Source organism: Pseudorasbora parva, chromosome 9 (assembly GCF_024679245.1).
Source record: "Pseudorasbora parva isolate DD20220531a chromosome 9, ASM2467924v1, whole genome shotgun sequence".
Lineage (NCBI taxonomy): Eukaryota > Metazoa > Chordata > Actinopteri > Cypriniformes > Gobionidae > Pseudorasbora > Pseudorasbora parva.
In genome coordinates this window covers 13304977-13324883 of record NC_090180.1, presented here as the reverse complement: position 1 = coordinate 13324883, position 19907 = coordinate 13304977, and the positions used below count along the sequence as shown (strand labels likewise).

At 38.1% G+C, this 19907-nt stretch overlaps 1 protein-coding gene across 1 annotated transcript; it reads left to right on the top strand.

Annotated features, from left to right (window-relative positions):
• Positions 1-277: 277 nt before the first annotated feature.
• atp1b3a (ATPase Na+/K+ transporting subunit beta 3a) lies at positions 278-19220 on the top strand. The gene is made up of 7 exons (XM_067453994.1): positions 278-619; positions 8982-9110; positions 9345-9443; positions 9560-9747; positions 13706-13756; positions 16544-16630; positions 18450-19220. Exons 1-7 carry the CDS (start codon positions 505-507, stop codon positions 18615-18617), a joined length of 837 nt encoding a protein of 278 aa, XP_067310095.1. The 5' UTR covers positions 278-504; the 3' UTR covers positions 18618-19220.
• Positions 19221-19907: the final 687 nt, after the last annotated feature.

Sequence of the window (19907 nt, the reverse complement as noted above, 5' to 3'; positions counted from 1 at the left end):
TACCAACACCTAGGCTACATTTAGGCTATAATTATCATTTAATTTATTATTAATAATAGCCTAGTGTATTTGTATAGGCCTATTGGTAAAACCAAGAGTATGTTAAGTAGGGTATGGATGTGAAATGGTGACCTTTTCGTTCAGTAACACGATACTAACTTCTGATAGGCCTACCATATGCATAATATATGCAATAGAGGATCATCAAGATTTTCGGGTATAAAATTCTCAATCAATTTACCAATTCCAGATTTGCACTGTTTACGCATGCGCAAAAACAGCTGCCCCTTCGTTCCCTCCCCCACAACCTAACGTGCTGCTGTCGGTCAGGTTTGTTGGACCAGTTTGGAATTGGAATCAGGAGGAACATCGCAGCAAATTTGGAGACGCCAGAGCCCGGAGGTTCTTTGCACCAGGGCATCAGCCCACTGAATTCAGCCTCATCAGACAAGTCGCAGCACACACACACAGCGTCTTTTTCATCAGTTGCACCTAAATTACAGCATGTCTAAAAAGAGCGAAAAACCATCGGAGGGGAAAGAAGCTGAAGGCAGCTGGAAAGACGTGATGTACAATCCCAGAACTGGAGAATTCTTCGGTCGGACTGGTAGAAATTGGGGTGAGTTGAAACAAACCCTACCAACGGCGTCATTCATGCTCGTGATGAAATGTGCAGTTTACATAAATAATGCAGATTTTTATGACAGAAAGAAACTGTTGAACCACAAGCTTATTAATCCTGAAGACATATATTTAAAGAGTGTGCACTGAAAATGACGAAAGCAATCGTTATCTTAGGCATTCCGACATCTTAATGTCATCAACTGGTTCCCTGATGACATCAGTGGCATTTTAATGTCTTCTCATCTCTGCGTTTCGAATGCTATACAGTGTAAATATGTTGCTCAATGCTCGTCTTCAGCTCGTAGCGTTTTTTCGGGGAAAACCCACAAAAATGACACATTTTCGAATCAATATTTGTTACAAATATAAATGTTACAAAAATTAGAAGCGGCAGCAATTCTGTAATGTCAGTATTTTTAAGGATGTTGTTTTTTAGGTTTAAAAATGGAACGAAACGACCATTGTCCGTGTTTCGCAGTCAGAATTCACTGTGGAGCGAAAAAGGATCCTGACGCTAATAAACGTCATTACTGCCTCAGTGGCGCTTTTGATTCCAGTCTGTATAGTGTGGTTTTAATCTACGTAGCTACATATGTGTATTTATTTACTCAGTGTTCTTGTTACACTATTTAGCTACCGAAAATATGTGTGCGTTGATTAAATAACGTTGTCCTTAAAAATAACGAGATCAGAACTCTCATAATTAACTGTTCACTGCTATAAGGAGAGAAAGTCATTAACCTTCTCTTGTTCTTATTGGCCTAAGGCCCATTATATGCCTAGTCAATTCAACTGATTATCTTTGATGTACCAGTGCGCGACTAAATGATTAAAAGCCTACAGGAATTAGACGCTTTCAGTCAGTCAAAATTGTGACCCCAATTCAAAAACCCATTCATTCTCGTTCGTTTTGAAGATAGACCTCAATGGCAGCTTCAGAGCGCTCGGTAACATCAAAGTGGCGTCGCTGAGCGCCGTGACGTCGCCTGGCCTGTGGGGAATCTTTCCGTTTTCGCGCCTCACTAAATCTCACGTTACTGTTCGATTGACAACTTTGATTTTCTTTTTTTTTTATTGTCAAAAAAGATCAACTGCTGAATGCATGAGTAAACGGGCACCCCGCAGCTCCCGTGGTGTGTTAGGGCCCCCATCCTATGATGAGATGGACAAATGCTGTACAGTTGCTATCAACAGACAAAACTCAATTTAAAGGGTTAGTTCACCCAAAAATGAAATGGATGTCATTAATGACTCACCCTAATGTCGTTCCACACCAGTAAGACCTCCGTTCATCTTCGGAACACAGTATAAGATATTTTATATTTTAGTCCCAGAGCATGCAGTCTTATGCACACTTTACTCTCCATGTCCAGAAAGGTAATAAAAACATAATCAAAGATCAAAGTAGTCCATGTATGTGACATCAGTTGGTTAATTAGAATCTCTTGAAGCACCGAAAATACATTTTGGTCCAAAAATAACCAAAACTACAACTTTATTCAGTAACAGTCTCCTCTTCCGCTTCCGCTTTTGTTTTCAAACCTCAAATAAAGATTCACCATGTCACGTGATTTCAGCAGTTTGGCAGTTTGACACGTGATCCAAACTACTGAAATCACGTGACATTGGTGATCCGAATCATTGATCGATTCACTGATTCATGGCCGTTTGAATCTTTATTTGAGATTCGTCGTTTTGATTTTTATAGTAATAAAATCGTTTAGTTCAGTTAGAGAACAGACACTACAATTAAAAACTTAACGTGTCTGCTCAATACAGCATAAGCCGAATGAGTCGACATGCACACAAGCAGAAGCAGTATTTACAATAACCCCGATAGTACCTTGAAGGCAGCATTACTCCGAGTCTCCAACCAAAGTATCTTGAACACACCTGGCGTCGTAAACACAGCTTCCCACCTCGTCAATATGAACTTCCCAGAAGGACTTGAATGTGGGAGAAAACTAGTTCATTTTAAAACTTTTTGCTCTATTTTCAACTTCCTGGTTTAAATTCATCTTCCTGTCAACGTCATAGGTTGTGACGTTTTCTTATACTATAGTACGGCGATGACTCATCTCTGTCTCATAATTATTCATGAGATTGCGTGTCTTTGTCCTATGAGAAAACACATTGCTTAATTCATGACAGCAAGCACTTAATTATTCATGACAGTACACGTTGATAGGCATTTTCCTCTGACTGGCGCATCAAACAGTGAGATCACATACAGTTAGTGAGAGATGCATTAATGGATCAAAAACAAGTGTTTTTTCCCGCTTTGTTTGAGTGTCTGCGTTGCCTACATTCTCTTCAATAGATCCTGAGTCTTCACACAAACGCGGTTCATCCACACTGTGAGTGTAACCGCTCTTCACGACCATTTAACCGACCAAACGGTTTATCATAAAACTCATCTGCTAATTCTGCTAATTTATCAGTTATGCAACAGCATATTTATATATATTTTCAATGCAGTGAGCTTACAAAACCATGTGTATAATGTGTTAAGTGTAACTTAATGGTAATTTGCATGCATTTGTGAGAAAGTTTGATGCTTTTAAAGGAACTATATGTAAGAAATGTATTTCAATTAATCATAAAATGGCCCTGATATGTCACTAGACATTTAGAAATCATGTTAATTTCAAATACTTATGTCAACAGTAGTACGGCCAGGATATTGTCATTTAAAAGTTGTTGTTGCAGCCCTCAACTGATGTTGATGTTGACATGTTGTGTTTTGGCCTGATGCTCCACCCTCCACCTATCTACCAATCACAAAATCAGTAGTGTTTTAGTTGCCAGCTCTGCTCTAGTTAACACAGCTGCAGCTACAAATGTTCCTGCTGGATCCTGCAGCCTATCTGGCAACCTCGAGTCAGGGGGGAGGGGAATACACCCATAGATATCCATAATAAAGGCTAGATGTCTCGTGCGCGCTATTGGCCAATGGAGGTCGCCGTCCGCAACTTGCGGCCATCTTGTCACAGACAGCTCGCTCACTCGTAACAGTGTGTTTTAATGGTGCATGTACTTTTAAATAACCGTAACTTGCTCAATTTTCAACCGATTTTCAAACTGTTTCGTTTGTTATAAATGACAGAGATGTAGTTATGACACTACATACTTATGAATAATTATAACCATGGACTTTAATATGAAAGTAACATTGAACAGAACAGATGGGTGCAATGAACACACACACACACACACACACACACACACACACACACACACACACACACACACACACACACACACACACACACACACACACACATACGGTATTTATGTTAAATCAATATATAGGCTACTAAAACTGTGTACCGAATGGCAACATGAGAAATTATATATATTTATACACATATACAGCTCTGAATTTTTCCCAGAGCTAGCTCTAAATATATATATATATATATATATATATATATATATATATATATATATATATATATATGCTTTTTTAATAAGAATATAATAAAATAATTTGTATTTAAAAAAAATTAAATAAACAAAAAAACATGCAAACTAAGTTTATTTTAACTAGACAAAAGATTGGTTGTCATAAAATCGTTATTGGTGTCAATAAAACTGAACAGCTTTGAACAGCTCGATTGTGGTCTCAGCCCCCTTGATAACGTGCGTCATAAGTTAGCCGTAATACACAAGCTGCACGATTAAGTCGTTTATCGAAACGAAAAGCTGCAATTTTAACGTGTTAAAGCATCCTGATTTGTAGCCATGTTAATAACGTTTGTAAGAAACCAAACCATTTGTAAATCCGTCAAGATTTCAGCGAGATAAGAGTATTTATGTTCGTACAGACCACTCATCTTACATCAGGTTCCACAGAGCCCAACAGAAAGCCTGCCTGTGACAAGATGGCCGCCGCTGATGCCGATGGTGACTCCGCCGTAAGATATCTAGTCCTTATTATGGATATCTATGAATACACCACTCTACAGTAATTTGAAAGTGATTGCAGTACCAGTTTTGGCCACAATCTTACATACACTTCCTTTAATGAGAGCAAAATAAAATTCTGAATCAGAAGTTTCTGTCAATAGGGGGGAGGGGGAGATGTGAGGGAGGATTTTTCAGGCATGACTTTTAACTGCGCCGAGTCTAAGTACTCTTAAAAGTGCTATTCCGCCATACATTATAGTTATCTTTTTAAACCTGCTTAGAAAAGCGGCACGTTTTATTTTATGTCCCCATATTTGATCGGTCAACTATTTGTGTAACTGTATTTAAATAGGGAAAACGTGGAGGAGTTTAGTCGCTTCTAACCTGATCTCTCTTTGGTACCATAGTTAATGAACTGGGCTAAGCTAAATGCTATCAGATCGTCACCGCGCGTCAGAGCGATTAAGTGCACGCACTCAGATGAGAGAGGTATGTATCAACTCGTCTTAGTTAAGGGAATAACATAGTTTAATATGAAAAAGCGGTAGAGTATCCCTTTAAAAAATAAAGTGTTTCCAGATAAATGTGCCACATGCATTAGACGTTCAGCCAGTGGTCTGTGGGCGTGACGTCTGAGGCTGAGACTTCCAAAGGGGTAATCTAGCACCCGGAAAGCGGATAGGGGCAGCCATTGCTAACCAAGCCATCACCTGCTGTTAGCATATCATTGACTCCCATTCATTTTGCCGTCACTTTGACAGCAAATAACTTTACCACTGAGGCGATTAAAGACTCCATTTGCCCATTGTTTATTTCTAAAGAAAAAAGACAATGTATAAAAGGGTAAAAATAGGGTAACAATTGTGTCAAAACCACACGACTCTCTGTCACACAGTAGAGAAATTACCATATAGACCCGTATAGACAGGAGGAGAAACTCGCAGGCAATCTTTTACTGTCTATAGCCCTATTCGGATGGGATTAGTTTGACATGGGGAGATGGGGGTAAAGTAATTATTACCAGAGGTTCTCTGTGTTTTAGTCCCGTCCGAATGTGCCATCTCGGTAATCGGACAATGTCAGTAAAGAATACCGAGACTTTTACCTTCTGTAAAAAGCTCCGGAAAAATTACCTCAGGTAATACTAATCCAGTTCGAATAGACCCGCTGTAAAAATATATGCTAAAATGCCGTCATTTCGTGTTTAAAAGTTTTTAAAAAAACGTGTTTTGCGAGCATGCAGGCGCTTGAAGCATTCGGTTGTATACAGGTGGTGGGACAACTCTGTAGCAAACCTCCAATATTTTCTGCATATAATTTAAATCAAAAAGAAGATCAAAAGCACTTATTAGAGTCACAACACTTATTTTAGCTCTAGGAAAAGTGTCTATTACCAACATAATCGCGCTCATGTTGTGTGTTTGCTCACGTGATAACAGCAACATCATACGCACATGACGTCAAGGAGGTTACTGTGGTGTGTAAAGCAAGTTACTCCTCCCAATTCTGCTAGTTTTTCTGAGATGTCTTATTACTTGCGAATTGGCCATTAATATTACAGACTTCCTCAGGTAAAATTACTTTACCCCCATCTCCCCATGTTAAACTAATCCTGTCCGAATAGGGCTTATGAGGCAATCCGTGGGACGTGGATGCATAAAGTCAGATAAAGTCAAGCATGGGGAAAAGCCCATAGAGAGCCAAAAGCAACGGAACAAAATATTTCAACAAAGTGATTCAGATTTAACTTTGCACAACTACTAGAAGACTTACAACTGTCAGAGAGGTTGCTTACATCACATCTACGTCGTCAAGTTCAGTCTGCGGCTGCGCAGTACGCTCAGCCATCAGGAAGTGAGTGCTTCTAACTGACTTCACTTTTCTCCGTTGAAGTCTATGGGGTCGCTGTGTCCATTTCTTTTACTGTCTATGGAGACTATGCAGGCCTTGACTTGCTGTTACGTTATAGCAGCAAAAATGTGCCGATACGCAACCGGCTGATTGGGACTGTAACATTATTTTCCTACTAGTGAATATACATTAAATAAATTACTAAATGATTTCACTCGTATTATCTAACGGTTAAAAACAAACTGGCATGTGTTCTTGCCAAAAAAAACTTGCCATTTTTCATATGGGGTTTTTAAAAAAAAAATTCATATGTGTTTTTTTTAACGATACATAACGATACGTTTTGTTACCTATTAGAAACATACATTTAAAAAAAAAAAAAGTAATAGCCGAAAGACTGTGTACTGTGTACTGTGTACTAACTGGAGTGCTGAATGAGTTAGCAAAAATGGGCATCATTGTATCATACAATCCTGGATATTGGCTCATTTCGAATTTGAGGGACTGTCAGGCACGTCTGAAAGTGAGTTTTGAATTTGATTGAGTAACTTGTAGATCTTTGCTGACTTGAGCTGTGAACTGTTTAAGATGTTCGGCCCGATTTGGTGAATTGGTTCAACCAGTTCACTAAAAAGAACCGGTTCAAAAGACTGATTCATTCTCAAATTGGACATCACTTACCCACTCGTTCTATCTATGCATTTGGAGGCTGCATCTGAAGGAGCCTTTGAATTGGGACAGCCTTTGTTGCCCCACTGTGACACATTTGGCCTTTGAAGGACGAAGCCTCTGAATTGGGACACAGCTTTTGTTTTCACAGCTGGTGTCTCCCCGGAGGTTTGCCGTTTGGAATGATCCGTGGGAATTTTTTTTTTACTTTACTGTGACAACAAACTTTCAGCTTTATGCCACTAACTCCATACAAACACCACAGTAGCCAGAGCTACTTTTCTCTGAGTAGGATGAGATGAGATATGAGATAATACGCTCAGGTGACTGACCTATGAATGCAATTTCCCACAAAATCTCAAAATCTTCTAAGGGGTAATAATGGAACAATGGGTTTAAAAAGTAATTTTTCACTATTATTGACAATAGGATCTGCATTTTTCATGGGTTTAAATTAAATATATATATATATATATATATATATATATATATATATATATATATATATATATATATATATATATATATATATATATATATATATATATAAATAAACATTATGACAGCTGAATGTTACATTTTTGACAAGCCATTCTCAGTCTCTAGGTAACATGTCCTTTTTTTAAGCCATGAAATAATCTTCATTCCATTAAATTAGTATAATGAACTACTTGAAAAGCATTTTGAACATCTCCAGCGCAAAAGTCAAACATAGTTCAGTCACCTCTTTACACACGTTAGCACATAGGCTTAGGCTGGCTGTTGGAATATTAGAACTAAATACACTGGCTTAGCACACCCATGGGAATCAAGAACTTTACTGAATACTTACTGGCTAGGAAATAAATAACAATTTCCTTTCTATCCATCTATTTTCAAATCCACATCATTTGATTTTGAATATAACAACATCGACATCTGTCAAAAAATAATGTGCACAATATGGTAGTATTTACGAGAAGCAGAGGTCCAGCAAGTACACACATTTTCAGTAAAACTCACACCACCTGATGTTTTGAATGCGTTATCGCTTTCCAAAAAGAGGGAGAAAATGGCAGCCCGAGCAGCTTCAATATGCTGTATGTGAGAGACGATAATGTCCATAATGCACAAATGAAGCATGCCCATGAGTATAAATTTGTTCTTTACTCGTTGATAAACTAATACACACTTCAAGTTCTTCAAGCTGTCTCTGGTATTTTCATGACAATAAAGTATAATTATACTTCAGTGCTAATTAACATAGTATTTATCACTGTAGAGTAAACTATGAAATAATAAATGTCTTATTGTTTAATAAGCCACAAAATCTCACAGAAGGATGCTCAACTGTCATTATGATATGAGTTTGGAGTAAAACATGTTATTAAATGTTGTGTTTGTTGGACAAGAGTTTCATAAATGCTTCTCATTCATAAATGTTAATGTTAATAAGTAATGCATAAATGCGTGTTTGGAAGAGTTTTTTTGGGATGATCTGTTTGCAGTGCTTTCAGATAGAGCAGGATTTAGTACTGATCACAGAGCCATGCTTCACTGACAAGCTGTGCATAAAAAAAAAAAATTGGGGTTGAAATTGTGTTGGGTTGTGTTGGTAAGAATCGCGTACCGGGCAGGGTCCCCCTCAGGCACCACTGCACCCAGCCCTATATTTCAAAACACAAACGCATCACGAAGCTCAGTGCAAGTCGCCCATTGACTGAAATTGAAAATCTATGATTGACCAGTCGCAGAGAGATAACTAAATTGAAATCGGATAAGATAGTAATATATGCTGTCAGATTAAAACGAGCTCTATATGAAACCCCAGTATTTTATAATGTTCAAATGTATGCATGTAATACCTATTACGTAAAGCTTTTTAGCAGGGGTTTTATAAATTCAGTTCTGCCTAGCAATAATTGATTTTCTAAGATACTGTCTTTCAGGCCTCATCCTCCTCTTTTACTTGGTCTTCTATGGCTTCTTGGCTGCCATGTTTGTCTTCACTATGTGGGTGATGCTTCAGATGCTGAATGACGACACGCCAAAGTATCGAGATCGCGTCGCGTCCCCAGGTGAGTTTGTCAGAATTCAGCCCTTATTATCAGGCTGTACACACAGTTCTTCACACAGTTGTGGAATATGTACATGACTAACTTTAACTTTAATCCTCTAACTTTAACATTGTGTTAATTAAAACATGGATATTAAAATGTCTCTTTGCTATACATATTTCTGTTATCATTTTTTTAGAGGGCTATTAAGTATACTTAATAAAGTTAATATAACAGACGTTTTCTTTTTCGCAGGGTTGGTTATCAGGCCAAACTCTTTGAATATAGTTTTTAACAGATCAGAAGCTATTGAATATGGCCAGTACGTCCAGCATCTTGAATCGTTTCTGCATCGTAAGTGCTCTACACTTTCCCTCACCCTGTGTCTTTTAATCATTTCTCATCTCGTTGCATAGTACTTGGATACTACAGTCTTGTTTATTTATAGTTTGTCTGTTTTCCGTTTACAGAGTATAATGACTCAGAGCAAGCCAAAAATGACTTGTGTATGGCGGGTCAGTACTCTGAGCAGGATGAGGAACCTCAGAAGAAGGTGTGCCAGTTTAGGAGGAGTTTACTCCACCATTGCTCTGGGATGGAGGACACCACTTTCGGCTATGCTAAAGGACAGCCGTGCGTTATTGTCAAGATGAACAGGGTGAGTAGCCTTACATACATTACCATTCAAAAGTCTGTTTCAAATAAATGCTGTTGCATTTATTAATGCATTTGCTACAGAAGCAAGTACACAAATACTAGTGCGCGTAAAAATCCAACTGAAAATAAACAAAATACAATCCTGGGCAATGCAGATCAGTTTCAAAAATACAGAGTCCCCATTAAAGTTGTACTGACCCGATTCCAAAAAGTTGGGACACTGTACAAATTGTGAATAAAAACAGAATGCAATGATGTGGAAGTTTCAAATGTCAATATTTTATTTAGAATACAACATAGATGACATATCAGATGTTTAAACTAAGAAAATGTATAATTTTAAGGGGAAAATAAGTTGATTTTAAATTTCATGGCATTAACACATCTCAAAAAAGTTGAGACAAGGCCATGTTAACCACTGTGTGGCATCCCCTCATCTTTTTATAACAGTCTGCAAACATCTGGGGACTGATGAGACAAGTTGCTCAAGTTTAGGGATAGGAATGCTGTCCCATTCTTATCAGGTACAGGCTTCTAGTTGCTCAACTGTCTTAGGTCTTCTTTGCTGGATCTTCCTCTTTATGATGCACCAAATGTTTTCTATGGGTGAAAGATCTGGACTGCAGGCTGGACATTTCAGTACCTGGATCCTTCTTCTACGGAGCCATGATATTGTAATTGACGCAGTATGTGGCCTGGCATTATCATGTTGGAAAATGCAAGGTCTTCCCTGAAAGAGATGATATCTGGATGGGAGCAAATGTTGTTCTAGAACTTGGATATACCTTTCAACATTGATGGTGCCTTTCCAGATGTGTAAGCTGCCCATGCCACACATACTCATGCAACCCCATACCATCAGAGATGCAGGCTTCTGAACTGAGCGCTGATAACAACTTGGGTTATCCTTGTCCTCTTTAGTCTGGATGGCATGGCGTCCCAGTCCAAAAAGAACTTCCATTTTAATTTGTCTGACCCCAGAACAGTTTTCCACTTTGCCACAGTCCATTTTAAATGAGCAATGGCCCAGAGAAAACGGCTGCGCTTCTGGATCATGTTTAGATATGGCTTCTTTTTTGACCTATAGAGTTTTAGCTGGCAACAGTGAATGGCACGGTGGATTGTGTTCACCGACAATGTTTTCTGGAAGTATTCCTGAGCCTATGTTGTGATTTCCATTACAGTAGCATTCTTGTAAGTGCTGTCTAAGGGCCTGAAGATCATGGGCATCCTGTATGGTTTTCCAGCCTTGACCCTTACACACAGAGATTGTTTCAGATTCTCTGAATCTTTGGATGATATGCACTGTAGACGATGATAAATTCAAACTCTTTGCAATTTTTTTCTCTGAGAAACTTCTATCTGATTGTGCTGCACTACATTTCGCCACAGCATTGGGGGAATTGGTGATCCTCTGCCCATCTTGACTTCTAAGAGACACTGCCATGCTAAGAGGCTCTTTTTATACCCAATCATGTTACCAATAGCTATTTGCAAACTGGTCCTCCAGCTGTTCCTTATATGTACATTTAACTTTTCCGGCCTCTTATTGCTACCTTTCCCAACTTTTTTAGAATGTATTGCTCTCATGAAATCCAAAACGAGCCAATATTTGGCACAATATTTGGTCTTTTTTATTCACAATTTGTACAGTGCCCCATCTTTTTTGGAAATGGGTTTGTAAAAGGGACTGGTTTCTTGCTATCAACTTTAAAACTTTCATTTCTTTTGAATACTTTCAAAGACATTATCCAAAACCAAATGGGGGAGCAGACAATTCAACTCTTATGAATATGTACAGAACTATGATTGGCTCAAGGCTAAACTATGGAAAGGTAATTTATGGATTTGCCAGGAAATCATAATCCTTGGAGGTGTCCAGGTCCCACCTTGTTATATGACTGGTTTTGGGAGCCTACAGAACATCACCAATCCAAAGTCTGTATGTGGAAACCAATGAAACTTGCCTGGAAATGGAAAAAGATGCTTAAAAATGGCTTTACAATATGTAACCACAGCAGACTTCAAGCAGCAGAGGAAAATCTAGCATATTCAGCAGTTTTTCTTAAATCAGCATTCAATAATATTGAAATCCAAGTCACATCTGTCCATTGGTCTATGCATTATATAACCGATCTGGAGAATCTGTATGTATGTTTCAATGGTATCTCAAAAAAGCACCAAACCTGCCTGGATTTAGCAAGAAACCAGAAATCAAAAACTTATCTGAATGATTATCACCAGCAATTTCTGGATCCTATGTTTGTACAACATATCCCATTATAAACAGATAGATCTAAATCTGCAAAATCCAGTGGCAGCAGCTTTTGCAACAAATCAATGTCAGGGTATACGTATCCTTGACTAAATACAATTTTCACTGCAGAGGCAAATTATTGGAATTGAAGTTCATTGAGATCATTCATTGGGTTATGGAGGGCCAGTGTGGTGGAACTGGAGATTGAGGAGGATCAGAGACAGAGAGCCAGCTGGGCGGAGGTGGCAGGGCAGGTGGCCTGGGCAGATTTGGTGACCACCACGGCGGAGCAGGTGGAACTGAAACCCACCACATGTGATAAGACAGAGCAGAAGACCACCACGGCGGATAAGGCAGAAATGTAACAGAGAGATTACAAATGGCATCTGTGGTTGTAACAGGATGCTCTGAGCATTCAGAGAAGGCCTCCTTGGCCATTACAGGTCAGCTTGAGAGTTCAGAGTCAGCGTCTTTGACTGTAACAGGACAGGCAGAGAGTTCAAGGATGGCTTTCATGCTCGTTTGAGAGCTGATAGAAAGTTAAAAAACGACCTATGTGGACGTGTCAGGGTAGACAGAAAGTTCTAGAGCAGATGGCGCCTCACCGGGAGAAGCTGGAGTGGACCACTGGACTTGGAAGCACTGGGGCTCACATTGACATCAGTGCTGGGTCCACCAGTCTCAAATCCCTTAGAACAGCATTTGGTGCTTTGGGTGTGGTGGCCATGACGGCTGGGGAGTCTTGTGTGGGATGTACCGTGTTCCTCCTCCGTGATTCTCACAGTAAATATGGGATCTCCTTGTTGGAGACACATAAGTCTTTCTGCTGGATCCCAATTAGGTCTGGTGTTTTGAAACACAGAGTGCTCTCAGAAATAAGTGAAGTCAGGATCCATGTGTTTAATAAAGTTCCAACTTTATTTAAATAACAACTATAACGACCAAAGTAAAGCAAAATAAGCACAGGGAAACCAGGGAGCAGAACTGAGAACCTTAACAAAACCTCAACAAAAAAAACAAAAACAAAAAAAAACACCAGAGGAACACAAGACAGGAATCATGGCACACTGGGAATAGATCAGCCAAAAATTGTAAAGATTTTAATCAAATTGTCATCTCTTGAATCAAAGAATTCTAGTATTATTTTACCTGGGAATGAGAAAGCATACAGTCCTGTCCATTATCTACAAAACCAATAAAATGCTCTATGCCATTCACAGAAGCAACATTAAATGCACCAGTGCTTATAGAACAAATTTGCTCATTCTTTCTTCATCAAGTGTAAATCCTGTCAGAATTTACTGTCCATTAAACATATTTTACTGGACAGCAATACCGTAAGACCGTTTTCATCTATTGATACTTTTGATTTTTATCCAAGTAAATCCAAATTTAGTTTTTAAGTTTTTTTTAGAAAAAAAATTAATTTTATGATTTTTAAAATGAGTTTAGTTTTATTTTTGAATAACTAAACCTGGCTTATAGCTGTGATTATAGCCGTAGAAGCTGGCATTGCATTAAAGACAGAAAGAAAATGAAAGAATAATGAAAGTAATGAAAGAAAGACTGGAGTAATTGCTGCTGAAAATTCAGCTTTGCCATCACAGGAATACATTACATTGAATGCTGGTGAATACAAAACATGTCATTCCAAATTAATAATGCAATATCAAATTACTTTCTTATTATTCTTTACCCTCAGGTCATTGGTCTTAAGCCGTCTGGAGATCCGTACATCAACTGCACAACAAAGGTAACATTTATAAACCGGTTTAATATGGAAGTAGATTAAAGAATTTAATTTACATTTCTGATATTAAGATCAGATTAGACATTTAAGATCATAAATATATACGTTTGTATCTGTGGTGTTTTTTGTGGTTTAAAGCTGCAATTTATATGAGAAATTTCAAAAATGAAATTAAAAAAGCACACATGCATTGACACAAACCTTTCTGCAGTTTTCTCATGGATTTCAGCTTTACGGATTGATTTATATGTTGTTGTGTCTCCTACTTGGATTTCTTATTGTTCGTCCATCCTCTCTCAAGAGTGTTTTTTTTTCTTTTCCTCTCATGTCTCAATTGCATGCTGCCAGTTGAACTCCTTAATAAAGTGATGGGTAAGATCACTGTATGTATGGTCTCTCTCATTCACCCGGTCGTTTGCTACCGATGTGATTAGGCATGTCTCTTACTTATGCTGAAAACTTCTGCAAGCCTCAACATAGAAATAACATCTTGTCAGAATTAGGGATGCAATGATATCTTAAATATTATGTAAAATGAACAACAACAAAAAAAACACTAAAAAAGATCAATATTTTTAAATGTTACAGGTGAATTTAGGGAATATGTTATGGTACATTATGAAATTTGCTACAGATTACAAATAACTATTATATTAAGCCCCGTTTCCACCAAAATTGCCCGGGACAATTTGTCCCAGGAACTTTTTCCCCGCAGATAACAAGACCTGTTGCTGTCTGCATTTTCATTGTGAAAATTAGTCCGGTGAGGACTGCGGGTGACTTTCCAGTTCCCGCTGGATTCCAACTCCGCATATAAGCTTTATCAAGCATGAACCTCATCGTCAGTCCACGGATCACAGCTGACTTTAAAAATGGTGGTTGAAATAAAATGCTGTGTGGAGTCAGCCAATCAAAATGCTGCGTGAACTCAGCAATGAGTTCACCAATCAGCAATGATCAGTGCCCAGGACCCACCCCCGAAAGTTCCTGAACTTGGAAAGTTCTACCTCACGATCAGGGCCATTTTGAGGGGGAAATATTTACTCCGAACTTCATATAGACCCCGGTTCCTGTGGTCGAAACACAGTACCACCCAAAAGTCCCTAGTTCCTGTGGAAAGTTCCTGCGGTGGAAACGCGGCTTTATTAGTGTTTTAAATATCAACGTTAAGTGAGCATTAGATTGTGGGAAAGGTAATCTAAATGTAAATATATAGTGAATTATGTGCATCTAATATCAACCAATACTAATAAATTGAAAAAATCTCGTATACCAGCCGATATCTCATGCATCCCTAATCAAAATCAATTAACCACCCATTTTTGCAGTTATCATTTTAATATTTTCTTAGATTAGTTGCTGTCTTGGCAAACTGCTAATGCTAATGCTACTTTTGCTCAAGATTGATGGCTCATACCAGGAGAAATTGTCATTTATTTAGCATGGCAAAGCAGCAGCATGACTTTCAGCGCTTGTTTACCCCAAAGCAGCAGTCTGCTTTGTCTGTCTTCTGCTGGGATTAGTTATGCACTGCATTCAAATGTATTACTACACTGCAGTTGCTGTATACATCATATGGATGATTTATATTAGTGTTACAACTACACTCCTGGGAACAAAAATGTGCCATGCCAAAAATGGCAAACTATTTACTGGTCTTTTAATGGTCTTAACCATTTTAATCACAAATCACTGGTCAGGAAATCAGCAAGAAACATCGATAAAATCGTCCATGTGACTCCAGTGGTTCAACTTTAAGTTTATGAAGTGACAAGAATACTTTTTATGTGCAAAAATTGTTTATCCAACAATCTCTTCTTGTCCTCTCATCTGTGCCAGTCTCCTACGCTGTTGACGCACAACGCACTGTAAACCGTACAGGGCTTCCGAGTTCTAACGGCGGCTCACCATTGGTTAGACCCTGCGTCAGCATCACATGCATGTGTCGTGGTGCTCAAATGAACAGCTGTAGCCAATGGTGAGCTGGCGTTCTGATGTAGCGCTTTGATAGCGCTTCACTGTATTTAGCTGTGTGGGTAAACTTGCAGGCAGCTTTTTACAAGAAGAGCAGTCAGTGTTGTTCCACTCAATGTTGATGGAGAATATAAAAAATTCATAAGTAGTTAATGTCTCCTAGTTCATTTAAGTTTAATGGGAGTCAATATGTTCACTACGTTTAAATCAGGACTCTGACCAGGCCAGAACGTGAGCCTGATGGACTTTCTCAAGCCACTTCTTGGATTTCTTCGCAGTTTGGGCAGGAGTATTGTCTTGTTGAAAAATAACATCTGATTCTTCCCCTTTAGATAACAACTTTTATTTGTAGGGAAGCAAGACATTCTGCAATATGTTCCTGTACTTCACAGCACTAAATGACTTTTCACAGCGAAGTAGCTCACCAATACCAGCAGATAAAAGGCTTCCCATATAATGACAGTCTCTTCCGACAAGCTTCACTGTGGTGGAGTGCATTTATTATTATATTTCTCAGCAGATTTTCGAAGACACCGCTCTGGAGTATCACCATGCAGCTTGTGTTTCATTGTGATTCATCACACCCCACACAACTTCCCATATTCCGCCAAGGACTTCATTCTGTCTCTAATGTTTTTTTTTAAGTAGTGCATGACATTTTTGCAAATGTTCTGACCAATCATTTGTGGTTAAGTCAATTAAAAGCTATTAAAAAATGTTTGCCCAGGAGTGTACATCAAATGGCATCATCCACTCTCACCCCGTGACAGTCCGTTGTCTTTAGTTGTCTGACGGTATTTTGTTGCTTCTCTTCAGAGTGAGAAACCTCTTCAGATGCAGTATTTCCCCCATGAGGGGACTATTGATAGGATGTACTTCCCTTACTATGGAAAAAAGAATCATGTAAGTAAGGTGCTCACTACATGCTTAAGGAATGTTCCAAGTTAAGATGAATCAACTTTATAGCATAAGGATGATTACCAATAAAACAATTCCACTTGCCTGTACTTTTCTTTAATAAAAAGTCGAAGTACTGAATTATAGTGAGGCACATATAATGGAAGGGATTGGGGGTCAATTCAGAAATGTTAAAATATTTCAATTGTATAGTTATAAGATAACTAAACATTGTGTAACATTTTTTTTCCCGTGTTTGAAAAGAAATTACCAGGTTTACAACTTTGTTGCCATAATGCATTTCCACAAACCCTGAAGTACAAATACAGATGTTTTAATAGAAGAATTAATTCAAGTCTTTTAAAAGTGCTTTTATAAAATAAGCTTCACATTTATTCTATTAAATCCTTCAAAAATTCTTTCTAAATTATGTTATGGTTGAGTTTAAAGGGATAGTTCTCCCCAAAATGAAAATGACCCCATGATTTACTCACCCTCAAGCCATCCTAGATTATGTGACATTCTTCTTTCAAGCGAATACAATCTGAGTTATATTAAAAAATGTCCTTGCTCTTCAAAGCATAATGGCGGTAAACGGCAGCACAAATTTTGAAGCTCAAAAAAGTGTATCCATCCATTATAAAAGTAATTCAATTCTCATTTATTTGTATAGCTCTTTTCACAATTCCAAAGCAGCTTCACCGAAAATGCATGTGTCTACATTACAATTTAAAGTGATTCAGGGGAGACTGTGTCCAAGTTATGTATTTCAGAAGCGTATAAATGTATAAAAACAATGAATTATCAATCAATGTAAAAAATTAAGGCACAAACAATGGGCTCAGTGAAATAAGAATACATGTTGTTAAAGGGTTAGTTCACCCAAAAATGAAAATTGTCATTAATGACTTATCCTCATGTTGTTCAAACACACGTAAGACCTCCGTTCATCTTCAACAAATGAAGATATTTTTTCGATATATTCTATGGCTCAGAAAGGCCTTCATTGACACCAATGTCATTTCCTCTCTCAAGACCCATAAAAGACACTAAAGACGTCGTTACAAAGCCCATCTCACTACAGTGGCTCTACAATAATTTTATGAAGCGACAAGAATAGTTTTTGTGCACAAATAAACTAAATAACGACTTATATAGTGATGGGCCGATTTCAAAACAAAGCTTTAGTTTAGAACGGTTATGAATCAGCGTATTGATTGATGATTCGGATTGCGTGTCAAACTGCCAAACTGCTGAAATCCCGTGACTTTCGCGATCCGAATTATGAATCAATATGCTGATTCATAACGGTTCGAAACTTTGTTTTGAAATCGGTCCATCACTATATGTCGTTATTTATGTCGCTTCATAAAATTATTGTAGAGCCACTGTAGAGAGAAGGGCTTTGTAACGACGTCTTTAGTGCCTTTTATGGGTCTTGAGAGAGGAAATGACATTGGTGTCAATGAAGGCCTGAAAATATCTTCATTTGTGCTCCGAAGATGAATGGAGGTCTTATGGGTGTTGAACGACATTAGGGTAAGTAATTAATGACTGAATTTTCATTTTGGGGTGAACTAATCCTTTAACAATGATTAGGGTTATAGAAAATTGAACACATTTAATGGCTCCGGGGAGGGTTAATATATCCATATTTAACATGTTATGAAGGAAAAGATCTAGCTCTGGCGGACCACCTTCCTTATCCAACTTCAAAAGTGTAATTTAATTCTTTCAGAAAATTTATTATTAGATCTTAATTTGAGTGTGTGTAGTGAAATGCACATTATTTCACCTCTGTTTTTCTGTCTCTGATCATCAATAGAAGGGTTACGTTCAGCCTCTGGTTGCTGTAAAGCTTATGCTTAAGAAGGAAGACTACAACTCTGAGCTGATTGTAGAGTGCAAGGTAGAGGGCTCCAACCTCAAGAACAACGACGAGCGTGACAAGTTTCTTGGCCGCGTCACCTTTCGGGTCCTGGTGACCGAATAAAGCGGTTGCTGGTACGGACACTAAAGGGGTACTTGCACTACTTTTCTCCCTGTTGTCCCTCCAATGTACGTCCTGCTGGTCCTCAGCAGGTCTAAAGGACCTAATTTAACACTCCACAGACAGGCATGACTGATTGATTTTTGTTAATGAATCCCCGGTTTAATCTCCTGCCTAGCACCTCCTGCTGAAGATGTGAGCGTCTCTGAACGTTTAATTGTATTTTAACCCCGGGCCTCGCATTCCCTAGATGTTTTGAATTCTTTAACATCATTACGTTGTACCCTTAAAGGGATTTTGTTTACATTGTACTTTATGAGACGGGTTAGTTGCTATCTTAATCCTCGGTTGGTGTATTTTGTGTTTGTGTTGCTCTGTGTGAATATATTTAATGATCGTATTGTCATATTGCTGTAAGAATTATGTTGGAAAAAGTGGTATTATTTGACACATTTTTGAAATATGAAATACGGGACGAGCCAAATTTGTAACCTAAATGATATTCATAACCTCTGCGTGGATCCTTGTTCATGCAGATGCCTTAAGAGCCATTTAACACCTTGGTAGAAATGCTATTTTGACAAATAAAAAGAAAACAAGAAAGTAGTGGTTGTAGATGGTCTGTTATATCCTAAATGTACCACATGGTGGCGTTAAAACAATGTTGAGATTTTTTTAAAGCAAAAATATAGATACATAAACCTGTCTTGTTCTAGCATCTTCAAAATGACAACAATTGTGCTGAGAAGCAATTTGTTTAGAATATACAAGCATGATTGTATTTACATGTGAACTCGTTCTCTCACTGCATTGGAACATGCATACAGTGCCGTACTCTGTACTCGTTTAACTTAACCATGTCACAGTGCTCAACCAAACATAGCACCGTCTATTCCTGCCAGCAGCTATCAATAAATCAGCGGTCTGCGTCAACTGATTAGTTGACCACATTTAGTCACAGAGATGAGAATCTGCTTGAGAGTCTGTACATAGTTGGTCCTTTTAAGCCGGCCAGTGTAGCTGTGAATGTTATACACTTTCAAAATGTCCAGCTTTTGCATTTATAGTGCTTATGGGAAACATATTCAAGTCACTTATTAAGGCCAGGAGAATGGGCCATGAGGGGGTCCATGAAAAAGAAAAGACCGATATAGCATTTATAATAATAATAATTATTATTATTATTATTATTATTATTATTATTATTGCTTAAAATACACTGCCTAATTTATAATTAAATATTCTCTAGATAATATTTGAATAATTATTTTTGACATAAATATTAGTGCTGGG